Source organism: Giraffa tippelskirchi, chromosome X (assembly GCF_054371585.1).
Source record: "Giraffa tippelskirchi isolate mGirTip1 chromosome X, T2T-mGirTip1v1.2.pri, whole genome shotgun sequence".
NCBI classification, from domain to species: domain Eukaryota; kingdom Metazoa; phylum Chordata; class Mammalia; order Artiodactyla; family Giraffidae; genus Giraffa; species Giraffa tippelskirchi.
This window is the reverse complement of record NC_137289.1, coordinates 55,584,742-55,598,313: the sequence shown is the minus strand read 5'-3', so window position 1 is coordinate 55,598,313 and position 13,572 is coordinate 55,584,742. Positions and strand designations below refer to the sequence as shown.

The window sequence follows — 13,572 nt, the reverse complement described above, 5'->3', positions numbered from 1 at the left end:
TGAAGTTACGTATCCAAGATTATTTTATTTAGGGACTGAATGAGACAAAAACTCAGAGCTCTTGATGCAATCATTATTAACTGTATTTTGCCAAGCGCCTACCTTATGTCAGGCAGAATCACAAACTGACTAGCAGAAAGTGCAGCCTTGAGGGGGAGGAAGGATGCTGGACTGGGGAGATCTATCTTTGGGGACTCTGCTAAATATTTGAAGGGAAAATCTGAGGGTAGGGGGTTCTTGCTTAATATGTGGAGATGGGGACAAAAATAGGTAAACACAGCTCAGGCACACCAGACCTTGTTTCACAGTCATGTGAAGCAAATATAGTTCCCAATTTTTAAAGAATTTCTGGGTTTATTCATCAAGCTTAAAGATTCAAATTTCATAACCAAGTCTTTATTAAGTGACTCTATGGGTTTTATAAAGTCATTAAAAATAGTTCCACATCTTCTCAAACTACAGAAATTATAAAAGACATCAACTCATCTCACAGAAATGAGTCCCTGTATTAATCTTTTGGTACATTAATTTCAGCATTTTTCTCTTTATGTATTAGATAAGTATTAAATTTGAAATAAAAAAAGAATACACACAGAGATTGCTTTTTTAAACTGCTTTATTGACTTCACAATATATAATAAGCATCTTGCCATGCAATAGGTAAAATTATCCTGTTAACAAAATTTTACAGACTGAGTCAAAACATTCAACTAGAAGCTGGTAATATGAGACCCACCAGAAATGAGTGGCATCAAAAGGTTTATGACAAAGGTACATCATGAACATGTAAGTTTAGGAAGCAAGTGTGCCTCCCTATTTAACATCAGGATTTAAGGCATAAGGCAAAACTCATCATGATGTTCATGGTGAGGGGGGTCAGTGCTAACTGCCCGAAAACTGTGACTCAACTGCTTTTCCCTCAGCTTTTGCATGAGTTGTCTCATCTCTTCCCCAATCCTTTCTATATTCTCTTCTCTCATCCTCGCCTGTGGCTCTCCGAGCCTCTGAGTCATGTCCCATCTATAATGTAGAATGGGCTGCCTAACACGGAACCGTCTGCGATTTCCCCTAGGTACACAATATTCACCAGCTCCCAAAGACAGGGCCAAAGGCTCTCTTTTATTAGCATCTTGCTCTTTTTCATCCTTTTTTTCATTTTCTTCATTGGCTTTTTCCATGTTGAGATTTTTCAGCACTTGCTCCTCTTTGGGCATCATTGCTCCTAGGAGACAAAAGCCAAGAAAAGCGACTGCATTTTTGGTGGACAGATCAGCACCGAGGACAGAGGCCTTACTACGAATTTTCAGAGGTCTAGATATCACGGTTTTCTTTCTTTTTAATTTTCACACCTGAAAGGCTTCCTGCGTCCTCTAGGGGGCTCCCAGTCCGAGCCCTCCCCGTTCCTTCTCAGTTCTTTCCCCTCCCTCTTCTCAAGCCCACCATTTTCCCAACAGATCCACCCCCCAGGCCATTTCAAACATCAAAATGGAGGTCGGGGTATGGGGAAGTTGGGAGGGGGTATGACGGGGTTCTGCACCCCCCTACGCACACTGTCCCCTGCACTGACCTGGGCCTATCCTTGCTTTCTCCTCCTCCTCCCGATTCCTGCTGCAAAGTGAGTTGCTGCAACACTTGACACGTAGACCCGCAGACCTAAGTGGATGGAGGGAGGGAGTACTGTCACCAAGCTCTCGGCGCCGAACCACCGATCGTCCCCCGCCCCACGGCCAGGTGCTCTATCCCCGCCCCGCTCCCGGGTTCACCATTGCCCTGCAGAAATTCAGGGATGATTTCCCATCGCTCTTAGTTGCTCTGCTGCCCTCCCTGGAACCCTGCCCCGCCCCCCCCCCGTACGCCCACCCCAGGGGGCCCTTATTTCTGTTCCCAGGAAAGCCAGGGTGTGGAAAGAACTCGCTGGGACTCTCCGCGCTGAACCCCAGCGCGGGCCTCTAGGGTTCGTTGGCCACTGCCTCCATGGCGTCAGTGCGCGGGCCCCGGGGCCCTTACCTGCTCCGCTTGCCGCGGGCCCGATGCCAGCCCGCTGAGCTCAGGGCAGCGGGGAGCTGATAACAAGATAGGAGTGACGCCTGCACCTAAGGCTGCATCGCTCTGCAGCTCGCGGTCACGTGAGGGCCCCACCTCACCGCCTAGCTCGCCTTCCGATCCCCCCTCCCCCAACCCCCAATAGGACCCGCCCCTCCACCTCTGCAGGCAAGAACCTCCCAGTGCACACAGCTGTGTGCTAGGCCCTGGGCTCAGCTCAGTCCTCTCCAATCTGAGACCCACAGGTGACCTCGCTGCCCTATCTTTGGGGTTTGACCTTCTCTAGGTACCATGGAGTATCTACATCTCCCAACCACTCCAAGGCCTTGGTATTAACTTTGGCCTTTTCTGCTTTTTTTTTTCTCCTGTTCTCCCTAGCTATATATTGGCTTCCTACTAATTTCTATTTCCTTTTTAAAAATCAGTATGTCTCAAAAAACCCCTGAAAATTAGGAAATTTCATTTTTGAAAGACACGTTTCAAGCCGGGGAAGTAAAAAAGAAAAAAAAAAACTCATTATTTATGTTCTCTTGCACCTCATAGAAAATATTTTCTGTGGACTCCACACAGCTTCATTTTTAGAACTTTCTAAATTGTTTCATGGAATAAAAAAAAATGGGGGAATCTTTCTAAACACACACAGTTGGTGTTTTGAAAATGATCTGTGAAGTTAACCTTCAAGGAGAAGTCTGATTGCCAAATCTAGGCTATTTTATGTAAGTAATCGACCTTTTTTACCCTTCTGGGACAGATTTCAAGTCTTATTAATAAACATTTATATTTTATTCTACTATAATAAACATTCATTAAATATGAAAAGCACTTGTTGGCAATTGAAGTCATCTGCTGAAATTTAACAGCTATTATTAAAGATGGTTTTGAAGACCTAAGCAAAGGGAAGGGCCTTGAGGCAGAAGCAGGTTGAGGGATACAGAGATAATGACCTCACCTCATCCTGTCAAGAGATTGGGAAGGGACTGGTCTTCCTGTTGTCACATTCCAGAATCTCTCATTTCCTACATTCAGGCTCTTGGCTGTTGCTTACTCCAAAAATATAGATGGACAGGTGACCAGGGTCTTGACCTGAGTAAATTCCTTTGCTTTCTTCCCTCCATTTCCCCCCCAAATCCAACCTAGAAACACATCTCCCAGATAGATGAGGGAAACTAGATGGGGTTCTTCTACACCTCTGTGGTGGGGGATTCCAAGAATTGCAGAAAAGTAAGTGCTATGGAGAGAACCACTGTAAGTTTCCCCATTCTGGACATTTTATATGAAATGTCCAGAATGGGGAAATCTACATATTTTCATAAACCGTATAATATGTGTTCTTTGGGGGCTCTCTTCATTTAGCATAATGTTTTCAAAGCTCTTGGCAACAACATATGATTAATCATTTGAGGAACTGCCAAATTGTTTTTCAAAGTGGTTGCCGTTTTACATTCCTACCAACACTGTATGAGAGTTCTGAATTTGCCACATCCTCACCATATATTGTCATCTAACACTTTGTATCTACTCATATTAGTGGGCATGAATTGTCAACTGAAAAAGTTTACAATGTGAAAGCTGTGAGTTCAGTTTTATTTGAGGACTTATTGAGGACCATAGCTGGGAGACAGCCTCTCAGCTAGCTTTGGGGAACTGCTTTATGCTTTTCATGAAGGAGGTATGTACAATCAAGCACACATCTCAGTAGAAGGTTGTTGCTACTCACGAGGACCAGATATTTCTGATAATGATTTTAAATGCTTTCTTTGCTAGGTATGTGAAGATGCAAAAAATCAGGTTCATAGAATTTTCTCCCCAAGATATCTAATTATCTGAAGGATCTGAAGGCCTATTCTGCCAGTTTTCCCAGAGCAAAGAGTACCTCATTCCTGAGCTCCTTGCAAGATGTGTTCAAGGTCAGTGACTGCAGCAGCTAAGTGACTTCATTCTTATAGAACTAGATTGGTGAGTGACATATTTTTGTTGTCAGTGCCCCTACCCCTCCTCCTCTTCCCACTCCATGGTAATCAATTCGACCATGTTTTGGGAGGCATTTCATGACTATTTTATCCCACAGAGCTAGGAATGCTCATTCCTAGGTCAGGAAAGATTTAATTGATAGGTCACTCAATGTGCAATTACTGGACTAAGCTCTGTTAACAGTAGCCGACATCTTTGGGCCATCTGACTTGCTAGTCTTTGATGGTCTAGGAAATGATTCCTTCTTATTTCTTCTTCTCATATCTAGTGTTACACTATTACAATCAGTTTATCTTATAAAACTATGTATTTGGCCAACAGTTTCAAGTCTCCTTGTTTTTGCAGCCAACGATGGAGAACCTCTATATAGTCAGCAAAAACAAGACTGGGAGCTGACTGTGGTTCAGATCATGAACTCCTTATTGCCAAATTCAGACTGAAATTGAAGAAAGTAGGAAAAACCACTAGACCATTCAGGTACGATGAGAAATAGATGTAAGGGACTAGATCTGACAGACAGAGTGCCTGATGAACTATGAAGGGAGGTTCATGACATTGTATAGGAGACAGGGATCAAGACCATCCCCAAGAAAAAGAAATGCAAAAAAGCAAAATGGCTGTCTGAGGAGGCCTTACAAATACCTGTGAAAAGAGAAGTGAAAAGCAAAGATATTCCCATTTGAATGCAGAGTTCCAAAGAATAGCAAGGAGAGGTAAGAAAGCCTTCCTCAGTCATCAGTGCAAAGAAATAGAGGAAAACAATAGAATGGAAAAGACTAGAGATCTCTTCAAGAAAATTAGAGATACCAAGGGAACATTTCATGCAAAGATGGGCTCAGTAAAGGACAGAAATGGTATGGACCTAAAAGAAGCAGAAGATATTAAGAAGAGGTGGCAAGAATACACAGAAGAACTGTGCAAAAAAGATCTTCATGACCCAGATAATCACGATGGTGTGATCACTCACCTAGAGCCAGACATCCTGGAATGTGAAGTCAAGTGGGCCTTAGGAAGCGTCAGTATGAACAAAGCTAGTGGAGGTGATGGGATTCCAGTTGAACTAATTCAAATCCTAAAAGATGATGCTGTCAAAGTGCTGCACTCAGTATGCCAGCAAATTTGGAAAACTCAGCAGTGGCCACAGGACTGGAAAATGTCAGTGTTCATTTCAATCCCAAAGAAAGGCAATGCCAAAGAATGCTCAAACTACTGCACAATTGCACTCAATATTACATGCTAGTAAAGTAATGCTCAAAATTCTCCAAGCCATGCTTCAACAGTATGTGAACCATGAACTTCCAGATGTTCAAGCTGGTTTTAGAAATGGCAGAGGAACCAGAGATCAAATTGCCAACATCCGTTGGATAATTGAACAAGCAAGAGAGTTCCAGAAAAATATCTATTTCTGCTTTATTGACTATACCAAAGCCTTTGACTGTGTGGATCACAATAAACTGTGGGAGATTCTGAAAGAGATGGGAATACCAGACCACCTGACCTGCCTCTTGATAAACCTGTATTCAGGTCAGAAAGCAACAGTTAGAACTGGACATGGAACAACAGACTGGTTCCAAATAGGAAAAGGAGTACGTCAAGGCTGTATATTGTCACCCTGCTTATTTAACTTATATGCAGAGTACATCATGAGAAATGCTGGGCTGGAAGAAGCACAAGCTGGAATCAAGATTGCCGGGAAAATATCAAGAACCTCAGATATGCAGATGACACCACCCTTATGGCAGAAAGTGAAGAAGAACTAAAAAGCCTCTTGATGAAAGTGAGAGGAGCATGAAAAAGCTGGCTTAAAACTCAACATTCAGAAAACTAATATCATGGCATCTGGTCCCATCACTTCATGGGAAATAGATGGGGAAACAGTGGAAACAGTGGCAGACTATTTTGGGGGGCTCTAAAATCACTGCAGATGGTGACTGCAGCCATGAAATTAAAAGACCCTTACTACTTGGAAGGAAAGTTATGGCCAATCTAGACAGCATATTAAAAAGCAGAGTCATAACTTTGCCAACAAAGGTCCATCTAGTCAAGCCTGTGGTTTTTTCCAGTAGTCATGTATGGATGTGAGAGTTGGACTAAAAAGAAAGCTGAGCGCTGAAGAACTGACATTTTTGAACTGTGGTGTTGGAGAAGACTCTTGAGAGTCCCTTGGACTGCAAGGAGATCCAACCAGTCCATCCTGAAGGAGATCAGTCCTGAATGTTCATTGGAAGGACTGGTGTTGAAGCTGAAACTCCAATACCTTGGCCACCCGATGCGAAGAACTGACTCATTGGAAAAGTCCCTGATGCTGGGAAACATTGAAGGCAGGAGGAGAAGGGGACGACAGAGGATGAGGTGGTTGGATGGCATCACTGACTCAATGGACATGAGTTGGAGTAAACTCCGGGAGTTGGTGATGGACAGGGAGGCCTGGTGTGCTGCAGTCCATGGGGTCACAAAGAGTCAGACACAACTGAGTGACTGAACTGAACTGAACTCATCATTTTAACAGAAGCACAGTCACATACTTGGAAATGCAAGAAACAACAATCTAGTGAAATAGGCAGAATTTAAGTAATATAGATAGTAGCATTATTAAGGTCATAAGTAAGAATTTAAGCCAAGAACTTTCTTTAGGTGCAGCCAGCATTTCCCCAGATCATCTGACATAATCCGTTCTGTACTAGTCTTTGTCTTTAAGGGAAATGATGTATTGACATTATTTTTAAAGCACCTAGCCCAATTTCCTAGTGTTATTAGACTTATTATCCTTAGTATCAACTACAAAATTAGCCACAACCCAAAAGTAGAGAGTTATTTTACTTGCTGGGAATGTTAAAGACTCTGAGCCCAGGAGACAGCATCTCAGTAGCCCTGAGAAAACTGTTCCAAGGAGGTGGGAGAAGGAGTCAGGTTATATACAAGTTTGCAACGAAGAGGGGCAGGTAGTCTGAGCATCAAAGATTATTGATAAGTAAGGAAACCTGGATATCAAATAAGGAATTTAGTGCTCTTCTATGTATGGGAAGATGCAAGCCTCTGGGCTCATTGAATTCATTCCTTTCATATGCACCTCAGCTATTTGGGGCCAAGTCTTGCTTTTTTCTTTGATTTCTCACATCCCACACCCCTGGTGAGCTCTTTAGCAATCACTGTGAGTGTGTGTGGGGGGTGGCATCTGCTGGGTGGCAATCACTGTGTTCCATTTTGGAGTCTTCATTCACATTTGGAGGCCCACTGATGGCTATGACTTTTTCCCCACCAATATGACAGGAAATACTTCATTTCGCATTAGTATGTGTCATGGTCCAGGCATAGGTTAGAAAAGAATTTCCAGACATGAGACAGAATGAGAGGGGAAGAAAGTTTATTAGAGTGGGAAATGCTGTTAGAACAGTGGGCCAGCTCAAGGGAGAACCGACGTTGAACAGGGGTCCTTAGTCCACTTTTATACCCAGGGTACAAGGAGTGGGATAGGGGTCTTGTGGGTAATTTGCTGATTGGATGAGGCATGTATACTGGGTGGGGGGAAGAGTAAGGCAAATACCTTCTCCCTATGGGGTAGGAGGGGGACAGAGGTTATACTGCTCAGGAGGACTTGAAATCCATTAATAGTTACAAAATGGGGGAGGGAAGGAGGATAAGGGTCTGGTTTTTCTGTTCCTACATTCCAAGACCCCCCTTGGTTTTATCTGCTCTTTCATCCTTGGGTCATTACAGTATGGTTAAATTGTTCTCAACACAAGGAAAGTCTTTAAACTTAAATAACTGTGGTCTGGTATTAACCGTATAAATCAATCCCATAACAGGGAGATAATATTCTTTGACTAAAATTTATCTCTTTGCTCTGACTGAACTTAAGAAACTTTGAAAGAAAACTCATATTTGTGGCTATGGTTAGAGCAAGTAGATTGATTATCCAAGTGAGAGAGAGGAGGCCCCATCTAGTAATATCAGTAGTAGCCTGAACAGAACTGTAACTTCTTTCTTCTAGAATAAATTTCCTAAGGGCCACCCAATTAGAGTCTTGGAGAGAAGAAATCCATCAAGGTAACCCAGAAGTACTGAATGTAGATAATTGAACATAAACCCAACAATTGGATTGCTTTTTTTTTTTTGAAACTTACAAATGATTGACCCCAAGAAAGAAATACATTTAGTTCATAAACAAAACTGTGAGAGATTATCAGAGTAATTGGTATACAATCCTGGTCTGGAATCTTGGATAAGCTGATTACTTCAGATGTCATCTTTTCCTAATTCTGGTCTCTTAAATTTTCCTCTATTTGAGCGTTGTTTTGAGTTTGAGGTTAATAGCCCTCTCTATAAATCAGCCAGTGCAGGGGCCCTTTCTAAGTGGGAAATAGGAATCTGTTACTGAGTTCAACCTCACTGTCCTTGCTGCACGATAGGCCAATGAATCTGAGAGATGAGGTGTTGAGGCAAGAAACAGACTTTAATTGGGGAGCCAGCAGACCAAGAAGATGGCAGGCTAGCGCCTCAAAATAACCTTCTTCTTGGGATCTGAATGCCAGGTTCTTTTATATATTAGAGAGGAAGAAGCAATGAGGAACTAAAATCAAAAGGCAGAATAGAGGAGGGAGATGCAGTGAGGAAGTAACATGAAAGGGTCTTCAGTCTTGCAAAACATCTCCAAGGGAATGTCCAGTCTTTGGAAGGGATGTGCTAATCTCTTTTGTTTACAGGTGGGCAGGGACAAACTATCTCTCCATGAGCTGAACAAAGGCACTTTAGTTCACAGTCAAGCAGAGTGGCAGGGTCCTCCAGGCAAGCCATTGAGTATGATTATAATAATGAAAGCAAGTCAGAGAAACAGTTTTGATCATGCAGCCAGGGGAACACATGTAAACCCATGGCTGATTCATGTCAATGTATGGCAAAAACTATTACAATATTGTAAAGTAATTAGCCCCCAACTAAAATAAATAAATTTATAAGAAAAAAATAAAATAAAATAAAATAAAATTAAAAAAAAAAAAAGAATTGGCTTCCTCCCTGCAACAATTGCCCACTGTCAAAGTCCATTCCATAATCTTGTGGGAGCAAAAGGGAGTGACGACCTTTCTGCTTAGTCAGATGGATCTTTCTGGGAGTGTCCACAATCTTTGCCAGTGTTTCAAACGTTGAGATTTGTCTTGTTCCTCTTTTGGAAAGTGTCTGTTTTACACCTGTAGACTTAGAAATACTGAACTTCAAATCCATGAGACAAGATCTCAAGTTAAGAAATTTAGCGCTTTTCTACATATGGGAAGACTCAAGAGTCAGGGTTCACTAAAATTATTTCCTTGGTATGTACCTTAGCCATCTGAGGCCTGTAATCCTGCATTCTGAGTTTCCTCAGGGTTCACCATAAGGAGTGGCTGGAGTGGCCACAGTCTGATGGCTGCCAGGTGGCAGATATTCCCTTTCCTCGGGGCTCACTGGCTCACGTTGAAGGGCTGTAATCGCTGATTCCATTCCTCAGGTCTTCACTTTTTGGTCTTGGGAGTGGTGAAAGGATTTTTGGAACCACCTTCTGGTCCTGTAAAGGCCTTATTTGGAAACCAATGACAGTTTTTTTCCCCTCCTTTCCCCAAAAGAATTGGGTGGCCTCTCCAACAAGGACTGACACATCTATCCACCCATGTTGGAAAACTTCACCTCTCCTCCTCCAGCCTAAGGGAGAAGGCCTTGTTAGAAGGCCCAGGGGAAACACTCAAGCTCCCACAGTTCAGTTCAGTCACTCAGTAGTGTCTGACTCTTTGCAATCCCATGAACTGGAGTATGCTAGGCTTCCCTGCCCATCACCAACTCCTGGAGCCTGCTCAAACTCATGTTCATAGAATTGGTGATGCCATCCAACCATCTCACCCTCTGTTGTCCCCTTCTCCTCCTGCCTTCAATCTTGCCCAGCATCAGGGTCTTTTCCAATGAGTCAGATCTTCACATCAGGTGGCCAAAGTATTGGAGTTTCAGCTTCAACATCAGTCCTTCCAATGAACACCCAGGACTGATTTCCTTTAGGATGGACTGGTTGGATCTCCTTGCAGTCCAAGGGACTCTCTCAAGAGTCTTCTCCAACACCACAGTTCAAAAGCATCAATTCTTCAATGCTCAGCTTTCTTTATAGTCCAACTCTCATATCCAGGCTTCCCTGGTAGCTCAGACAGTAAAGCGTCTGCCTACAACGTGGGAGACCCGGGTTCGATCCCTGGGTCAGGAAGATCCCCTGGAGAAGGAAATGGCAACCAACTCCAGTATTCTTGCCTGGAAAAATCCCATGGACTGAGGAGCCTGGTAGGCTACAGTCCATGGGGTCACAAAGAGTCAGACATGCCTGAGCGACTTCACTTTCACTTTTCTCACATCCATACATGATTACTGGAAAAACGATAGCTTTGACTAGATGGACCTTTGTTGGCAAAGTAATGTCTCTGCTTTTTAATATGCTGTCTAAGTTGGTCATAGCTTTTCTTCCAAGGAGCAGGCATCTTTTAATTTCATGGCTGCAGTCACCATGTGCAGTGATTTTGGAGTCCAAAAAAATAAAATCTGTCACTGTTTCCCCATCTATTTGCCATTAAGTGATGGGACAAGGCTCCTACAAGAAAGAGATAAATGTAACAAGAAAGATAGGGAAGACTGAGGAATCTGCACTATGATCCACTGGTCTGGTTCTCAGAAAGGATTCAGAAGGAGAGACTCTCACCAGTTTCGTTGGCACCTACTGGGGCCCAGTGAGCAGTGGGTCCTTTGGAACACACCAGAGGGTAGTCATGGCCAGAGTTCCTCAGTTGTTTCCATAGCCACTGACCTGTTCGCAGAGGGTGTGAGGAGAAAGAAAGGAGGAGAAAACCATAGAGGAAACCTTAGAGGAAGCAGTACCAGATGTCTGCACATCACCAAAATAACCAGAATAAACCAAAACCTAACCAGCCAGAAAGTCACATTAACATGGGTTCCCAGTCCCTTTAGACTGGTGACCTTTCTCCAAAGCACCCTATAAAGGGAGTATCCCTTCACAGGGAGAACACTCAAAAATGGAGCCATATCCCCACTGTTGGGAGCTGAATCTCCCCAGATTGTACAAGGTCAAAAAGGCCGTCATGGGATCCTGAAGTCAAGCTGTTCTGGGAAAAATATCATTTGAGCCTTTAATTTACAAAGGAGAGTATTATCTATTAGACAGACAGTCAACTTGTTCACCACTGTCAAAATTACCTGGGGGTCCTGTAGGGGAAATTATAATTGGATGCCTAAAATCCAAGGGACCCCCCCCCCCAACCCTGGCGTGTTTATCATCAGCGCTTTGCAACACACTCCTTGACTACAGATTGTTTAATTGTGAGCCATTCAGGGGCCATTGTTCTTCTGATCTTAACATGTCTAATGTGTACTCCAAAGATCTTTCCCTCAGGGTAGATGAAATATTTCTCACTTTTATAAGCTGTAAAACACCAAACACAAAAGACACAAATTCCAACAAAAACAGCACAAACAGATTCCAGCATTGATGCATCCAGATGAACCGATTCCCAGATAGGGTAAATTTATTTACCCTAGCATTTTCAATTTCCAAATGGAAAGTTTGCTATAGAGTTTTCAGGATTTGAAATAGCTCAACTGGAATTCCATCACCTCCACTAGCTTTGTTCGTAGTGATGCTTTCTAAGGCCCACTTGACTTCACATTCCAGGATGTCTGGCTCTAGGTGAGTGATCACACCATCGTGATTATCTGGGTCGTGAAGATCTTTTTTGTACAGTTCTTCTGTGTATTCTTGCCACCTCTTCTTAATATCTTCTGCTTCTGTTAGGTCCATACCATTTCTGTCCTTTATCAAGCCCATCTTTGCATGAAATGTTCCCTTGGTATCTCTAATTTTCTTGAAGATATCTCTAGTCTTTCCCAATCTGTTGTTTTCCTCAATTTCTTTGCATTGATCGCCGAGGAAGGCTTTCTTATCTCTCCTTGCTATTCTTTGGAACTCTGCATTCATATGGGAATATCTTTCCGTTTCTCCTTTGCTTTTCACTTCTCTTATCTTCCTAGCTATCTGTAAGGCCTCCTCAGACAGCCATTTTGCTTTTACATTAACAAGGCAGAGGTCCTGAACTAGACACTATTCCCCATTAGGATTTTGAACTCCCAGAATAGGTGTATTATAAGGGCTGTTACATTCTATTAAGAGCACCTGCCCTTTGAGGTTTTCAATCAAGGGAATGAGTCTCTGTTTTGCCTCTGGCTTTAGAGGGTATTGTTTCTGACAAGGAAAGTTATTAGGATTTTAAGAGTTATCTGTACTAGTTGAGCCGAGATGGCTCTTCCTATCTTTCCTCCGGTTGCCCAGACTTCAGGGTTAATTTCTGCTTCTGTCAGGGGTAAGCATAAGTTTTCTGCAGATTCCATTTCCATATGAATTGAAGCTTGCATTTTAGACAGAATATCTCTCCCTATGATGGGGGCTGGGCTTTCTGGTGTTATCAGAAAGGCATGAGAAAAAAGAATGGAATCCCAGTTACAATTCAAGTGTTGTGTAAAGAATTTTATAACTGGCTTTCCAGAAATGCCACATATAGTAGCGACTTGCTAGAAGATTAGAGGACTCAGATTAGAGAGGAGGGCTGAGAAAGTAGCTCTTGTACCAAGTATGACGATAACAGGATGGCCTCCTACAGTTAGAGTCACCCGAGGCTCCTGTGCAGTGATGAGGACATGAGCCAAAGTGGGAAGCCTCGGGTCCCGTCAGTCTTGATCCTGGGTCTGAGTTTCTGACTCCTGAAACCTACGTCCCTGGGGACAGTTACTCTTCCAGTGATCTCCTTTGCAAGTGGGGCAAGACCTCGGTGGTGACCTCTGCTTGCCTTGGGGACATTGTCCCTTAAAGTTTCCATCCTTGCCACAATGGAAAGAGGCTCCAGATTTTTACTTTTGTCCTCCCGCCTTTGCAGCCCTAAAGTTAACTCCCTGTAGGGCCATAATGAGAACTTTCGCCTTTCTCTTACCTCTCCTGTCTTTTTCCTTACGTTCCTCCTGATCTCTATTAAAGAATACTGATGTGGCAGCTCTTAGGAGGCACTCTGTATCCATATCTGGGCACTCTAAATCCATATCCATATTTTTGGAATTTCCTCCGAATATCTGGAGCTGATTGAGTAATAAGTTTGTCTTTAAGAATAACTTGGCCCTCTGGGGAGTCTGGGTCCAAATAACTGTGTTTTCTCAATGCCTCCCTGAGCCTTTCCGGAAAAGCTGTGGGATTTTCCTCCTTTTACTGAGTCACTCCTGATAGTTTGGAGTAGTTTAAGGGCTTCGCTCGTGATTTTTTTAAGCCTTCTTTAAAGCAAGTGATAAAGTGAACTCTCTTCCAGTCATCACTGACCTTGCCACGTGCCCCACTAGGATCAGCTATGGGCACTGCCTGGAGTCTTGTAGGTAACCAGGATGATTCACTGTCAGATATCCCCTGCAAGCTAATAGCATGCCATTCATCTCCCCATTCCTGGGCATTTTGAATTACTCTACTTCTTTCATTGTCAGTAAGGGAGCTAGTCGGGATGG

At 43.2% G+C, this 13,572-nt stretch overlaps 1 protein-coding gene across 1 annotated transcript; it reads right to left on the bottom strand.

Moving 5' to 3' along the window:
* Window positions 1-598: 598 nt before the first annotated feature.
* LOC145537057 (protein BEX2-like) lies at window positions 599-2,085 on the bottom strand. The gene is made up of 3 exons (XM_081567543.1): window positions 2,008-2,085; window positions 1,568-1,653; window positions 599-1,222 (listed from the first exon to the last, which is right to left on the bottom strand). Exon 3 carries the CDS (start codon window positions 1,215-1,217, stop codon window positions 831-833), a length of 387 nt encoding a protein of 128 aa, XP_081423669.1. The 5' UTR covers window positions 1,218-1,222; window positions 1,568-1,653; window positions 2,008-2,085; the 3' UTR covers window positions 599-830.
* Between the last annotated feature and the right edge of the window lie 11,487 nt (window positions 2,086-13,572).